Genomic DNA, 12,286 nt, shown 5'->3' on the forward strand with positions numbered 1-12,286 from the left:
GGCTCCATGCAGGGAGCCCGACTTGGGACTCGATCCCAGGACCCCGGGATCATGCCCTGAGCTGAAGGCAGACGCTCAACCCCAGGCGTCCCTACATCATTTTTTTTTTTTTTTTTGAAGTTGAAATGCCACATAGTGATTCGGGTACCATCATTTACAGTTCAAGTGCAAAGAAAGGATTGGGGATAAAAAACACCAAATGGGGGGCTTGATTACCTCTGGAGCAGTGAGGAGAAAGTGGGGAGGTGGTCATGGAGTGAGCTCTGGGAACTGTGTCTGTGTTGGTGAGCAGCCCAGAACACAGTCCTTGGAATTATTCTCTCTACCGAATTCTGTGATCATGTTTCAAAGAAAAGAAAAAAATGTAAGCTCTTGGCCCAGGCTACAAATCCCCGATGTGTTACAGCGGGGGAGCGGGATGGGAAGCCAGGCCCACCCCCCACCCCCACCCCCACTCCCCCCACCCTGATCCGGGCTGGCGCTGTGCTCAGAGTCCTCCCTCCCGTTCTGTGTTGCTGCAGATGAGAACTGTAAGGACAGGTACTACAACTGCAACGTGGTGGTGCAGGCGCGCCTCTGCGTCTACAACTACTACAAGACGGCCTGCTGCGCGTCGTGCACTCGGGTGGCCGCCAGGCACGCAGGCTTCCTGGGGAGCAGATAACCCCGCGCTGCAGCAGGAGGCCGCCGGGCTGCCCCCCAGGCTGCCACCACCCCCACCTGCGGCCGAGTGTCCACGTCGCGGCCCGGAGCCAAGCCACGGTTGTCCTGTAGCATCACCACAAACTGATGATCCCTCCCGGGGAGCCCTGGCACCTGGGAAGGTGCTGTCGGAAAGCCGAGGGTGGCTAGGGGTGCGGGTAGCCCTCAATCACCTCCCATGCCAGCACTTTCTAAGCTAGCAGGTGGGCCCTCACGGGGCGCTGCCTGGCGGCCGGGGTGCTACTGGCCTTTCCGCGTCGGGGCCCCCTGGAGAGTGGGGAGAGGCAGCTCCCGCCCTGGAGCCCCGCTCAGCCCTGCCGAGACACCTGCCTCCCAGCGTCCCCTCCGCCCAGCGGTGCCTACTTTCATTCTCAAAGACATGAGGCTTTTTCCTGCCTTAGGACCCAAATATCTCCTGTCAAGTAGTGCTTTATGAGGTCACAGGTGTATTCACAGCTACCAGATCATGAACGGCTCACGAAGCCCCCAGAACGGGAGCCAGGGACTGAACCATTATCCCCATTTTACTGACAAGGAAACTGAGGCTCAGTTTAAGTGATTGACCTGCCAGGTATATTCCCCTGTTGGGTGGCAGGGTTGAGTCCGACCACAAAAGTCACCCCGAGGCCTGCCCAGAAGCCCAGAAGTCTGTAGGAATCGGCTTCATTTCAAACCAGGTGACCGAGAAATTTCCCACTCGGTGAACAAAGCCCAGCTTTAGAATTCTTTCCTCTGGCCAAAGGTCAAGACACTATCCTAGGCCCTCAGTTGTTTCTGACGCCTGTTTCTTTCTTCCTTCCCCGACGAGGTCACAGATCCTAGTTATAGGGCTCTGTGCAGGTTTGGTTCAACCCCATCCTGAATGGAATGGTCCTTGAGACAAGAAGGCCATTGGGGTAGCAAGGTCATGCCTGAAGTCCTGATTCTGCTCCCCAGGGAGCTGACCGCCAAGGACCCTGCGGCCACGGAGCCTCTGGTGTCTCTGTACCCTGGGCTCCCCTGCTTCCCCAGCCACCTCCCCAGGCTGTTCACCACTCACCCAGTGGAAAGTCTAACCAAGCTGTCTCCGCATAAAACCTGTGTTTATATTAGAAAGAGTCTTCCTTTGGTTTTTCCACTTTGATTTATGGATTTCTGTTTGTGATTTCTCATCCCTCCCTCCCACTGCGAGTCACAACCTATATCCCAGCATCCCAGACTTGAGCACTAAGATCTGCATTCATGCCACTCGCCAGGGAGAGGGGCCATGGGCTCCCCCAGTGACAGCCACCACAGAAAGGGTCTTCCCCAATGCCCTTCACCTAACTCTGCAGCTCCAGAGGCCTCGGGCTGCAAGGGAGATGCAGTGCGTATCGAAAGGTAAACGATCTGAAAAGTCAATTAAAAGGAAAGGATATATATGTGCGTGTGTATGTGTGTACATGTGTGTGTGTATATATATACATACAGTTGACCCTTGAACAATGTAGGGGTTCAGGGTGCCAACCACCCCCTGCACACTTGAAAACCCATACATAAAATTTGACTCCCCAAAAGCATAGCTACTAATAACCTGCTATTGACTGGAAGCCTTACCAATGACATCATCGATCACCACCTATTGTTATATGTCATATGTATTATATACTGTATTCTTACAATACAGTCAGCTAGGGGAAAGAAGATGTCATTAAGAAAATCACAAGGAAAAGGAATCACACCTACAGGACTATATGGTATTTATCGGGGGAAAAAAATCTGTGAATAAGTGGACCTACTGCAGTTCAAACCCATGTTGTTCAAGGGTTACATATATATATTCTCCTACCAATTAAGACAAATACCAGGCTAAACAAATTGTAAGCTTATAGGAAATCTGTCTTATTCAGTGCCGTGGTGCTGGGTCTATTTCTCTTTGAAAGCAAGTCTGGGTTCTTAGGAATCGAATTTCTCCCTTGAGCTCTTTAACCCCAAAATCTGCTAATTGGATGATCCCCTGAAGCTTTTGGATGTAGTAGCACTAGCCCAATCTGACACGCTGTGTTCGGTTCCCACTGCCCTTGGGCTTTCAGAAATTCTATCTGGCCTTTCCGTGGGGGTTCTTTTCTTGGAGAGCCCAGCCGCCACTTTGCAAAAAAAAGGACACCCATCTCTCTCCCCATCCGCGTGCAGTGTAACTTGCACAATATGCAGCCGGGCAGAGACCCTAATTCCCATGCCCACCAAGCAAAAAGAGACCAGAGAAGCCAAACATATGGATGGTTTCCCATGCCCTCTCTCCCTCTCACCGCCTACTTTTGCTTTTTATCACAAGAGAAGCATGATCTTTATGCAGCTGCTCTCAGATCTTGCCCAAGAAGCCATTAAATTGGGAGATTCCTTGGAGGAGGCTTTTCCATGCTGGAGCAACATCAGTGGGTGGAAGGGCAGAAAGGCTGATTTCAGCTCAAATTGAGGGAAAGCCTTCTAGCCATCCAGCCTGCCTAACAGCAGTCCGGGCCACCCTACATGGGCGAGGCTCCATCCTAAAGGGAATTTCTTCATCAAGCAGGAGGTGAACATCCTGGGTCCTTCCAATTCGGAATTCTCATTACTGGGCTGGCTCAATGCTGGCTTTGACCTCTCTTGGGTGTCCTGTGGCCCCCAAATGCTACCTGACAGCTGTTTAAAAGGACAGTGATCTTCCCATGAGAATGGCCATCCTGCCAATGGCAGAACTGAGTGGCAGCAAATGGGTTAGTGCCATGTCTTTAGGGGAACAAAAGTACCCAAACTAAGTGTCTTTTTTCTCTTCCAACAAATAGTTGGGCTCTTCTTGGAATCCATTCATCTCTGGAAAAACTATGAATTACTAGAACGGGCATTTTAACAACTTCTTGGTCTTTAAAATCCAGTGTTTGTTAAGTTCCTGGTTCCTATGGCAACGTATCAATGCCCCCATAGGGCACACAACACAACACGCCTGATAGGGCCCTCAGGGTGTCGGGTGACACGGTGCCTGGAGGTGGTCAGAGGACAGCTGATCTGAAGACCCTCCCTGCAGATAGGCCTCTTTCTCCCTTCCTTGGCGCCCCCTTATCTCAGTCTTGCTTTTCCACGATCTGTCACCCTCTCCTCAGCACCTCTCCATGACCTTTTAAGCGGCCACTTGCAGAATTGAAAGTTACATTTTAATGCTGTTTTGCTTTTTCCTGTGTCCTGAATGGCCTCATTCCCTGCTCCGGATTTTAAAATTAGATGAACTGAAGGTGTTACATGTTTTCACAAAAGTCAACCAAAACAGCTTGCTGTTTTACTTTCGCTTCCTATTGGAGAAGGACAGAGTGTCCCTTGCAGCCCAGGCAAAGGCCACTCAGTGCACTCCAGCCTGCCACCCTCACATGGACTCTCATTTTTCCCCTAGAGGAAAGAAATAGCAGAAGAGACAGGCTAAAGAAAGCTTGCAAACCCAGCCACTGGATGGAGTCAGGAGTCCTCTGAGTTCATTAACAGTGAGTCGGCTACACTCTGGCAGAGAGAGAAATCCAGATATTACTAGTACCTTCCTAAGCCAGTGGCTTTCTCCTTTTTTTTTTTTTTAATACAGCCATTTTAGAATTTGAATATTGGCCCTCTAATGTAAAAGGCATATAAGTGGTAAAAAGAAATATGGCTTTCCTTAAATCAAACCTGGAAGGACCTATATCAGCCTGGCAGGTGGAGGCCAACACCTGACGCTTGTCCGTTTAAAACATCTTTAATGTGGCTCTGATGGGAAGTTGGACACCTTACTGATGAAATTGGTGGATGACATGAAATTGGTGACAGTGACAGGCCCAAAGAGATCTAGGAGACTAGAACAAAACCTGGATCTTAGGAATTCACCAGGAAGCAACATAAGTGTACCTTTGGAGTTAAAATGAAAACAAAAACAAAATTGTATCAATACAAGGTGGAGACGTAAGAGTTTCAGCTAAGTTCAATGTGAGTCAAGAAAGTGGAATGGGAGCACTCCCTCCAAACCACACACACACACACACTGAGACACTTAGGCTCCACTGGGAGAAGACATTCGTCATGCCACATTGTGGTTGTGATGCTGGAACCACGCTTGAGGAATATTGTTAGCGTGTAGTGTTCAGATGAGCACGCCCAATCCTGATGAGGGGCGCAGACAGAAACAGGGGAGAGGACTTCATGAAAACATTTATCCTGGAGAAGAAGAGGTGTGGGACAGCACTATGAGAGCAACCCTAAGGCCATTAGGTAAAGGCTGTAGGGAGACAGATGTTAGCCCCTGAAGAAGGACCAACTTCCCACAGGTGAGAGCCCTCCCCCAACCCTGAAGGTAGAGGGTTCTCCCATCGCTGGAGGTCTCAGCAGAGGCCGAAGGGCCACTTGTCAGGGATGCTGGAGAGGGGAATTCAAGCACCCAGCTGGGGCAATATGACTTTTAAGGCCCCTTCTAAGTCTAGGCTTTGGTAACTCTGTCAGTAGAGCAGCTTAGGGTGAGCCACCTGGTCTGGGGTACTTCCCATTTCTGCGTTGGCCATTTTGATCCCAGTGTCGCACCTCTCACCTGAGCTGAGTGTGGGCCTCATATCCCAGAACCACTAGAACTTGGTCAGAGCTGCCCTGTCGGGTCCTGCTTTGTAGATGAGTCACCCAACATCCCGACGGCTAGTTCCCCGCCCAGGGTCACACACTTTAATGGGGCAGGACCTTGACGAGACTAAGGCCCTCTAAATACCTTCTCTCTTTCTCAGCTCACCTTGCTTTGCTTCACCTTTACTGGAGCCAAGTAATTCTCTCCACCCCAAACCATCCCATACTCCTGGTTCTATTCCATGGGTAACAGAGAGTTCCATCGATGTGCTGAGAAAGGTGACCACGAGGGAGGGGGGACTTCCAGCCAGGTTTCCCAGCATCTTCTAGAGGTTGAACCCTTTGCCTCAGTGAGAGGAAAGCCATTCTATTACATAAACCAACTTCCGGTTCCTTGACCCCCCCAGTTCAGTTTGTCAGAAGGATATACTTTGTTATAACTTATTATTTTGTTCTTTGTAAATACAAGATGTTTATAGGAAATGTGTATTCTGAACTCTATGGGCAGAATGAGTCACTACACCAAAATAGTTCTATTATTTAGAATATGCTAATTTTAAAGGGACCTAATAGGTATTTATTTACATATACAATCCACGTTTGTGTAAAATCGTTTGATCCTACTAACCCAGCTTCCTGCAAAGTGGCTACATGATGTCTTATTCTAAGTTCATAGTTACCATTCAGTATCCTGACTAGCCAAATTCTTTGGGTTTTAACATTGAATATAAATTACTCTGCTTTTTGACTCGTTCAGGGGCTTTTATCCCTGGCATCGTACCCGAAACAGGTCTGTTTGCATTGCCACCTTTCCATCTTAAATGTTATGTTTGCTCGTATAATCTGCCCTCGCCTCATCCCCACCCGGAGAAGGGAATTTGAGGGTCTTTAATCCCTTCTCTTTGTCTTGCTTCCTTCTTAGCATCACCAGCACTAAGTTGCTTGGGAGGCCTGGTCAGAGCAGCGTGTAAGGCCGGGTCCGCTGTCAGGGGCTGGGAGGGCTTTACAGGGGTGTTCCCAGCTCTGACCACACCTCCAGGGTGTCCTCTGGGACTGCTAGGGTGGGGGTTCTGTGTCCTCCTACCACCTGCATAGCCAAGGAGCAAGGAACCTACTAAATACTCCACTGTCTCCATGTCACCCTTATAAAGTATTGTTTAAGAAGGTGGGGTGGGGTAGAAGGTGAATTATATGAATAAATGCAGTGTGTTTTCTCTCCGGCAAAAATGACAACTATTTTTGTGTATGACTAATTTATTTTTATTATTGTAAAAATACAATAAACTGGTTAAAAAGATCAGCTTCATTAACATGTTTGTGCTTTCTTGGGACTTATTCCACTTCTACTCACGTGGCTCCAAACAGCCCCCTCTAGAAAGATCCAAGTCCTTTAGAGGTCCGTTGGCTCGTCAGCCTGGTTCTGAGCGCTCTGCACAACGTGGGGCCACTCAGAGAACATTGGGGCCACTTAGGGGACACCTTCCCTAAGGAGGACGTTAGCCTTTAGGCTGCTTGAGCTTTAGGCTGGTCCTCAACCTCAGCTGTCATTAGAATCACCTGAGGAGCTTCAGACAAAGTGTTCAGGTGTGTGTATCACCCCCAGGATAGCACTTGAACAGGTGCTTCCTTAAACCTCCCCAAGGGGGGCAGGAAAGGTTGGGGTCCACTGTGCAGATTCAATGTGGCTCCAGACCCTCAACTGAATAAAACTTCTCCCAACTTCCCTCGGGCCGACTTCACCCTGGTCTTGAGTTTAGCAAAGTGTTTGACAAAATCTATCAGGCTATCTTGGTGCCTAATAAAGTGAAATAGGACTTAGGTCTTGGTGCCTGTTGAGAGCCATCCTGGACACGAGACAGTCTCAGGTGGCATCTGTCCTTGACTCTGTCCTGCATTGTTCCATCAGTAACTCCCAGAAACTTCTCATTGTGCCTAAAATGTGTTCCCCTCCCCTCCCACCCGCCTTCTCTGCCTGGAAGATCTCCACTTAGTCGCTTTCCTTTTTGATTGTGGTAAAATTAACGTGACATAAAATTCGCTATTTTAACCATTTTGAAGTGTGCCGTTCAGGGGTATTTAGTACATTCACAGTGTCATGCAGCCATCACTGGAACATTCTCAGCATCCCCAAATTCCATGTTTGATTCAACACGCCAATCAGAGCCAGACACTGCTGTGTTCTTACTAAATGCCTCATAGCAGACCCAGGAGGCTGTAATGTTACCCCTTCTGGAAACCAGAGCATTGAGATGCAGAGTCTCCATTTAGCCTTGGGTGGCTCTAGGCGTCTACAGTCAGGTCCCCATGAGGATGGGCCTGTGTCTCCCCCAGCTGCATCTCTGCGGAGCCTGACACGTTCTAGGGTCCCAGCCTATCTTAGTTCCAGTCTCTTTCTCCACATCAGCTCCGATCGGTGGACGTAACTGTACAAGCACAGGACGGCGTGCTTAGCTGTTGCTGTGTAGTCACCCAGGCTCGATGTGACGGATATGGGCACAGGCTACGTGTGGAGCTACACAGCTGCCCCCGAGAGAGAGGCAGCAGCCTGCTCTATTCTAGGGGTCAGACCCACGCTGGAACCCTCGGTCGCCCAATTTTAGGCACCACCCGTCATACAAGTTCATTGACCATCAGGAAAGAGTCCAGAGGATGGTGGCCAGGATGGGAGTGGAAGGAATCTGGAGAGGACACTGTCTTCAATCATCTCCACGCATCTCAAGGACACTTGAGGACAGACAAGAAACTAGGACACCCAGGAGATCAGTAAAGAGAAGGGACAGGGAGTCACACCTGCTTCCCATAATTGAGAGGCTTAACAACGGGAAAAGACATCTCAACAGACATTGAGACCCTCAAAAAAGAATGATCAGGAACATTTGAGCGTAGGGAAATGTTAAATATGGACAATATTTAAGATGATGCCACCGAATCCACATAAAATTTATTGGATGTGACGGTCGTGTTTGGTCAAGCAGGAGTGTCTGCTGCAGTATTTAGGGATGACGGCCACGATGTCTGCAATGCACTTGCATGTCGGCCAGTGACACTGTGTGCGTGCACACGTGTGGAAAGAGAATACAGGCAAATAAAGTAAAACACACTTTGATATTACTGAAAGGTATGTGGTATTCACTATACTATACTTTTCTGAGGTTTGAAATTTTCTTAGAAAGGGGGTGCAGATAAGGAACAGAAAGAGGATAAGGAGAAGAGCTACCATTTTTGCAATGTTTTCAAATTTGTCTAATGATTGGGTGCCTGGGTGGCTCGGTCTGTTAAGCATCAGACTTTTTTTTTTTTTTAAGATTTTATTTATTTATTTGAGAGAAAGCAAGAGAGCACAACAGGGGGAGGGGGGGAAGGAGAAGCTGGCTCCCTGCTAAGCGGGGAGCCTGACACGGGGCTCAATCCCAGAACCCTGGGATCATGACCTGAGCTAAAGTCAGACGCCTAATGGAGTGAGCCACCAGGTGCCCTAAGCATCAGACTCTTGAGCTCAGCTCAGTTCTGACCTCAAGGTCCTGAGTTCAAGCCCCACGTTGGGCTCCCCACTGGGCATGGAGCCTACTTAAATTTTTTTAATGATAATAATCACCTGAGTGCTCATTCAGCCACCCCCCCCCACCCCGTGTGTGCCTCCCCAGCAGAGAGCACAGAGGTCTGCATGGCGAGCCCGTGCCCCAGGTGATCCTTATCATCACCAAGGCCGGGAGACCCCAACTTAGCACTTGCTTCATGCCAAGCATCATCTCGGTCATTCTTCACATAGCTCTTCACGGCAAGGCTTATGAAGCAAGTACTTCATTTTGTGGCGATTTTATGGATAAATAAAATGGGATTCAAAGAGAGAAAGTAACCTGCCCCAAGGCATGGCTATTCAGCGGCAGAGGCTGTCCTGGGTTGTCTTGAAGCGTCGTATAATGAAATCATCTGGAACTTTTTGTTGTTTAAGTGATGTTGGGACCCTGTTCCCAGATATTCCAGTTGGTTGGAGGTGGGGACCAGGCACTGGTGGTTTTGAAGCAGCCCCAAGAAATGCCAGCTCGGACTGAGAACCACCTGAGAAGGGTGTGTCTCACTCTTTAGTGTGTATATGAACCACCCGGGATCTTGTTAAATTTAAGATTCCGAGTCGGTGAATGCTGGGTGGGACCTGAGATTCTGTATTTCTAGCAAGTGCCTGGGGTGAAGCTGCTGCTTTGAAAATGAGGCATTCAAGACGAAGAAAGTTGTAGGTTTTCTTCTCTTTATTGAGAAGCTGAGCCCATGACCTTCTATAAAATTCAGATTCGTGGACTTAATCTACCAGTTTACCCCTTCAAATCAAGGGAATATACACACTCTGAAACTCTTTCAAGCCCCTATACTTGGGCATCTGGGAGGCTCGGTGGTTGAGCACCTGCCTTCAGCTCAGGGTGTGACCCCAGGGTCCTGGGATCGAGTCCTGCATCGGGCTCCCTGCAGGGAGCCTGCTTCTCCCTCTGCCTGTGTCTCTGCCTCTCTCTGTGTCTCTCGTGACTAAATAGATATATATTTTTAAAAGCCCCTATACTCATGTGTCATATGTGATTCAATGTTTTCAAACAGAAAAAAAACCAGACAACCTGGGTATCATTCATGCATTTATTGGCCACATGTAAAAGAAAACCTGGCTACCCTGACTCGGGGCTTTGTCTTTTCTTTTACGACAAGGAATCTGGCTGGATTGGTTAGCACCTCGGCAGTTCCAGGGCCAGCTTCTTTGTAGTTCTCCTGGCCTCTTCCTTGTGGTTACAGGATCACTTCTCCTGCTCCAGCCATCACATCCATCTTCAGGGGAGGAAGGACAGTTGCAGCTGCATTGGCCTCCATTTACCAAGAAAGCCAAAACTTTCCCAGAAACCCCTCCCATACCCGGCAGGCTCCCAGGTAGATCTCATTGGCCAAAACGGGCTCCACAGCCATTCCTAGTTACCAAGGAAGTTGGGAAGACAGAGAAAGGATTGTCATGATTAGTGTGAACTGACCGGGATCCGCCACTGGATGCTGGACGCACAGCTGCTCTGGACAGAGCTGGGGTTCTGTGGGCAGAGACACAGGAGGGGACAAACAAGGATGAGGCCCCTGGCGATGTCTGCCCTTGGCGAGCACCAGCTTCCCGACCGGGGCTATCCCAGGTCAAACACCACCACCTCTGCTCGGGTAGGTGCTGAGCATGCCGAGTGGAAGAAGACTGCCCTCAGAGTGCTAACGGGGGAGACAGAAGATAAAGACAAACAGGTGACTTCTGTGTGGCATGGCGGGTGGTGATACGCATTGTGGGAAATGGCAAAGCTGGGAAGGTGGATGAGGCATGGTGGAGCCGGGCAGGAGGTGATGTAATTTTGCAATGTTGGTGAGGTCCTGAGCCAATGGCCAAGAAAGAAATTCTTGAGACATCCTTCGTGCAAAAAAACATGATTTTGTTAAAGAATGGGGAACGGGACCCATTGGCAGAAAGAGCTGCTGCCCTGGGGTTGGGAGGGGGTGGCTGACTGTATACTCGGGAGTTGGGGGAGGTAAGGAACATGGGTGTCCGAAAGGCGTGTGCAATGCTGAAGAAGACTCACAGGATACTGGGGGCCTAGCTGTTGTCAAGCGAGGGTTGTTTTTCCTTCTAGTGAGGCATTAAGACAGCTGGGAACCCGCCGGAGGAATGTTATACTCTGCCCAACTCAGGTCCTTGTCAATGGGCTCAAGGTCATAAAGAAGTTTAACTTTGGGGGCACCCGGGTGGCTCAGTGGGTTGAGCATCTGCCTTCGGCTCAGGTCATGATCCCAGGTCCTGGGATGGAGCCCCACGTCGGGCTCCCTGCTCAGCTGGGAGCCTGCTTCTCCCTCTCCCTCTGCCTGCTGCTCGCTCTCTCTCTCTCTCTCTCTAAATAAATAAATAAATAAATAAATAAATAAATAAATAAATAAATAAATCCTTAAAGAAATTTAACTTTGCATACATTCCCTTCTGCCTGTCTTTCCCACGTCACTCACGAGGGAGGGTGAGATTAGGACTCCAGGAAATCAGGGCATTATGGGTCCCTGAAAGCTAGGCTGTTGATTAGAATGCTTTTTCCTTGTGAATCACTGAGACGTTGGTAACCCGATGGAGAGTCCTGTCTTGCAGGACTCTGATCTTTAGCAGTTAAATATTTGTTTTTCCCTTCCCTAGGGTTTAGGGCAGCCATGGGTGCCTGAGGAATGTCACACAGATCCCACCCGGAGGAGCGGAGGGGTGTTGCGGGGTGTCAGCTTCTGCTTTGCCCTCTTCTTGCCTTCTCCGTCATCAAGAGGTGCGATTTTCTAAGAGGGGGTTGGGGGCACAGGCACAAGCTGGCCACGTGGCTACCTGGATGAGGATGGTCCGGGCAGAGGAATGTGCACGAACTCCGCCTCTATGAGAGCACAGAACGTTCAGAAAGTGGGGGAACCAGGGGAGCAGGAGATGGGGTCAGGTGCCCTGGGGGCCTGGGGAAGACTTTGGCTTCACCACGAGTGAGAGGAGAAGCCAGTTAGGGATTGGCGCGGAGGAGTGATGGGGCTTGAGTGAGGCCAGCAGCCTGGCATCAGCTGTGATTTGTGCACGGGCATTCACTGTGCCCAAAACACCTGTCTTCCTGGGCTAAACCATCAGCATTGGAGGCAAGCTGAGAAATCCCATTTCGGTGAAAACGTTGATTTAGGAAAGTCCACTTAGCACAATGTAACAAGAGCCATAAAGCTGACCGTACACCCTTTCACTTAATAATTTCACGACTGGGAAGTCATCCTGGGGAGAGGACTTAAGGAAATGATGTTTTTTCTTTTTCAGGAGTGTTTTCAATAATCATTTTTTTCATTTTGTGTTTTCACATTAATAATAATCTTTTAAAAGTAGACATGTACATGTACTCCATCATCTGGTTGACTTCCTTATGGCCCAGTACCACCACTGCGTCCGGCCTGGTAATATAGAAAAGATGTTGGGTTTGGAGCCAACAGCCAAGAAAGAATTCTTGATATGTCTTTG

At 49.3% G+C, this 12,286-nt stretch overlaps 1 protein-coding gene across 2 annotated transcripts in view; it reads left to right on the forward strand.

Annotated features, from left to right (window-relative positions):
• THSD4 (thrombospondin type 1 domain containing 4) overlaps positions 1 to 6,571 on the forward strand; it is a 566,261-nt gene extending 559,690 nt beyond the window's left edge. For both annotated transcript variants that reach the window (XM_038580863.1, XM_038580864.1), the window contains one exon: positions 522 to 6,571. In XM_038580863.1, the coding sequence (XP_038436791.1) occupies positions 522 to 664 (143 nt within the window). In that variant the 3' untranslated portion in view covers positions 665 to 6,571. The remainder of the gene's footprint in view (positions 1 to 521) is intronic.
• Positions 6,572 to 12,286: the final 5,715 nt, after the last annotated feature.

This window comes from Canis lupus, chromosome 30 (genome assembly GCF_011100685.1).
Source record: "Canis lupus familiaris isolate Mischka breed German Shepherd chromosome 30, alternate assembly UU_Cfam_GSD_1.0, whole genome shotgun sequence".
Lineage (NCBI taxonomy): Eukaryota > Metazoa > Chordata > Mammalia > Carnivora > Canidae > Canis > Canis lupus.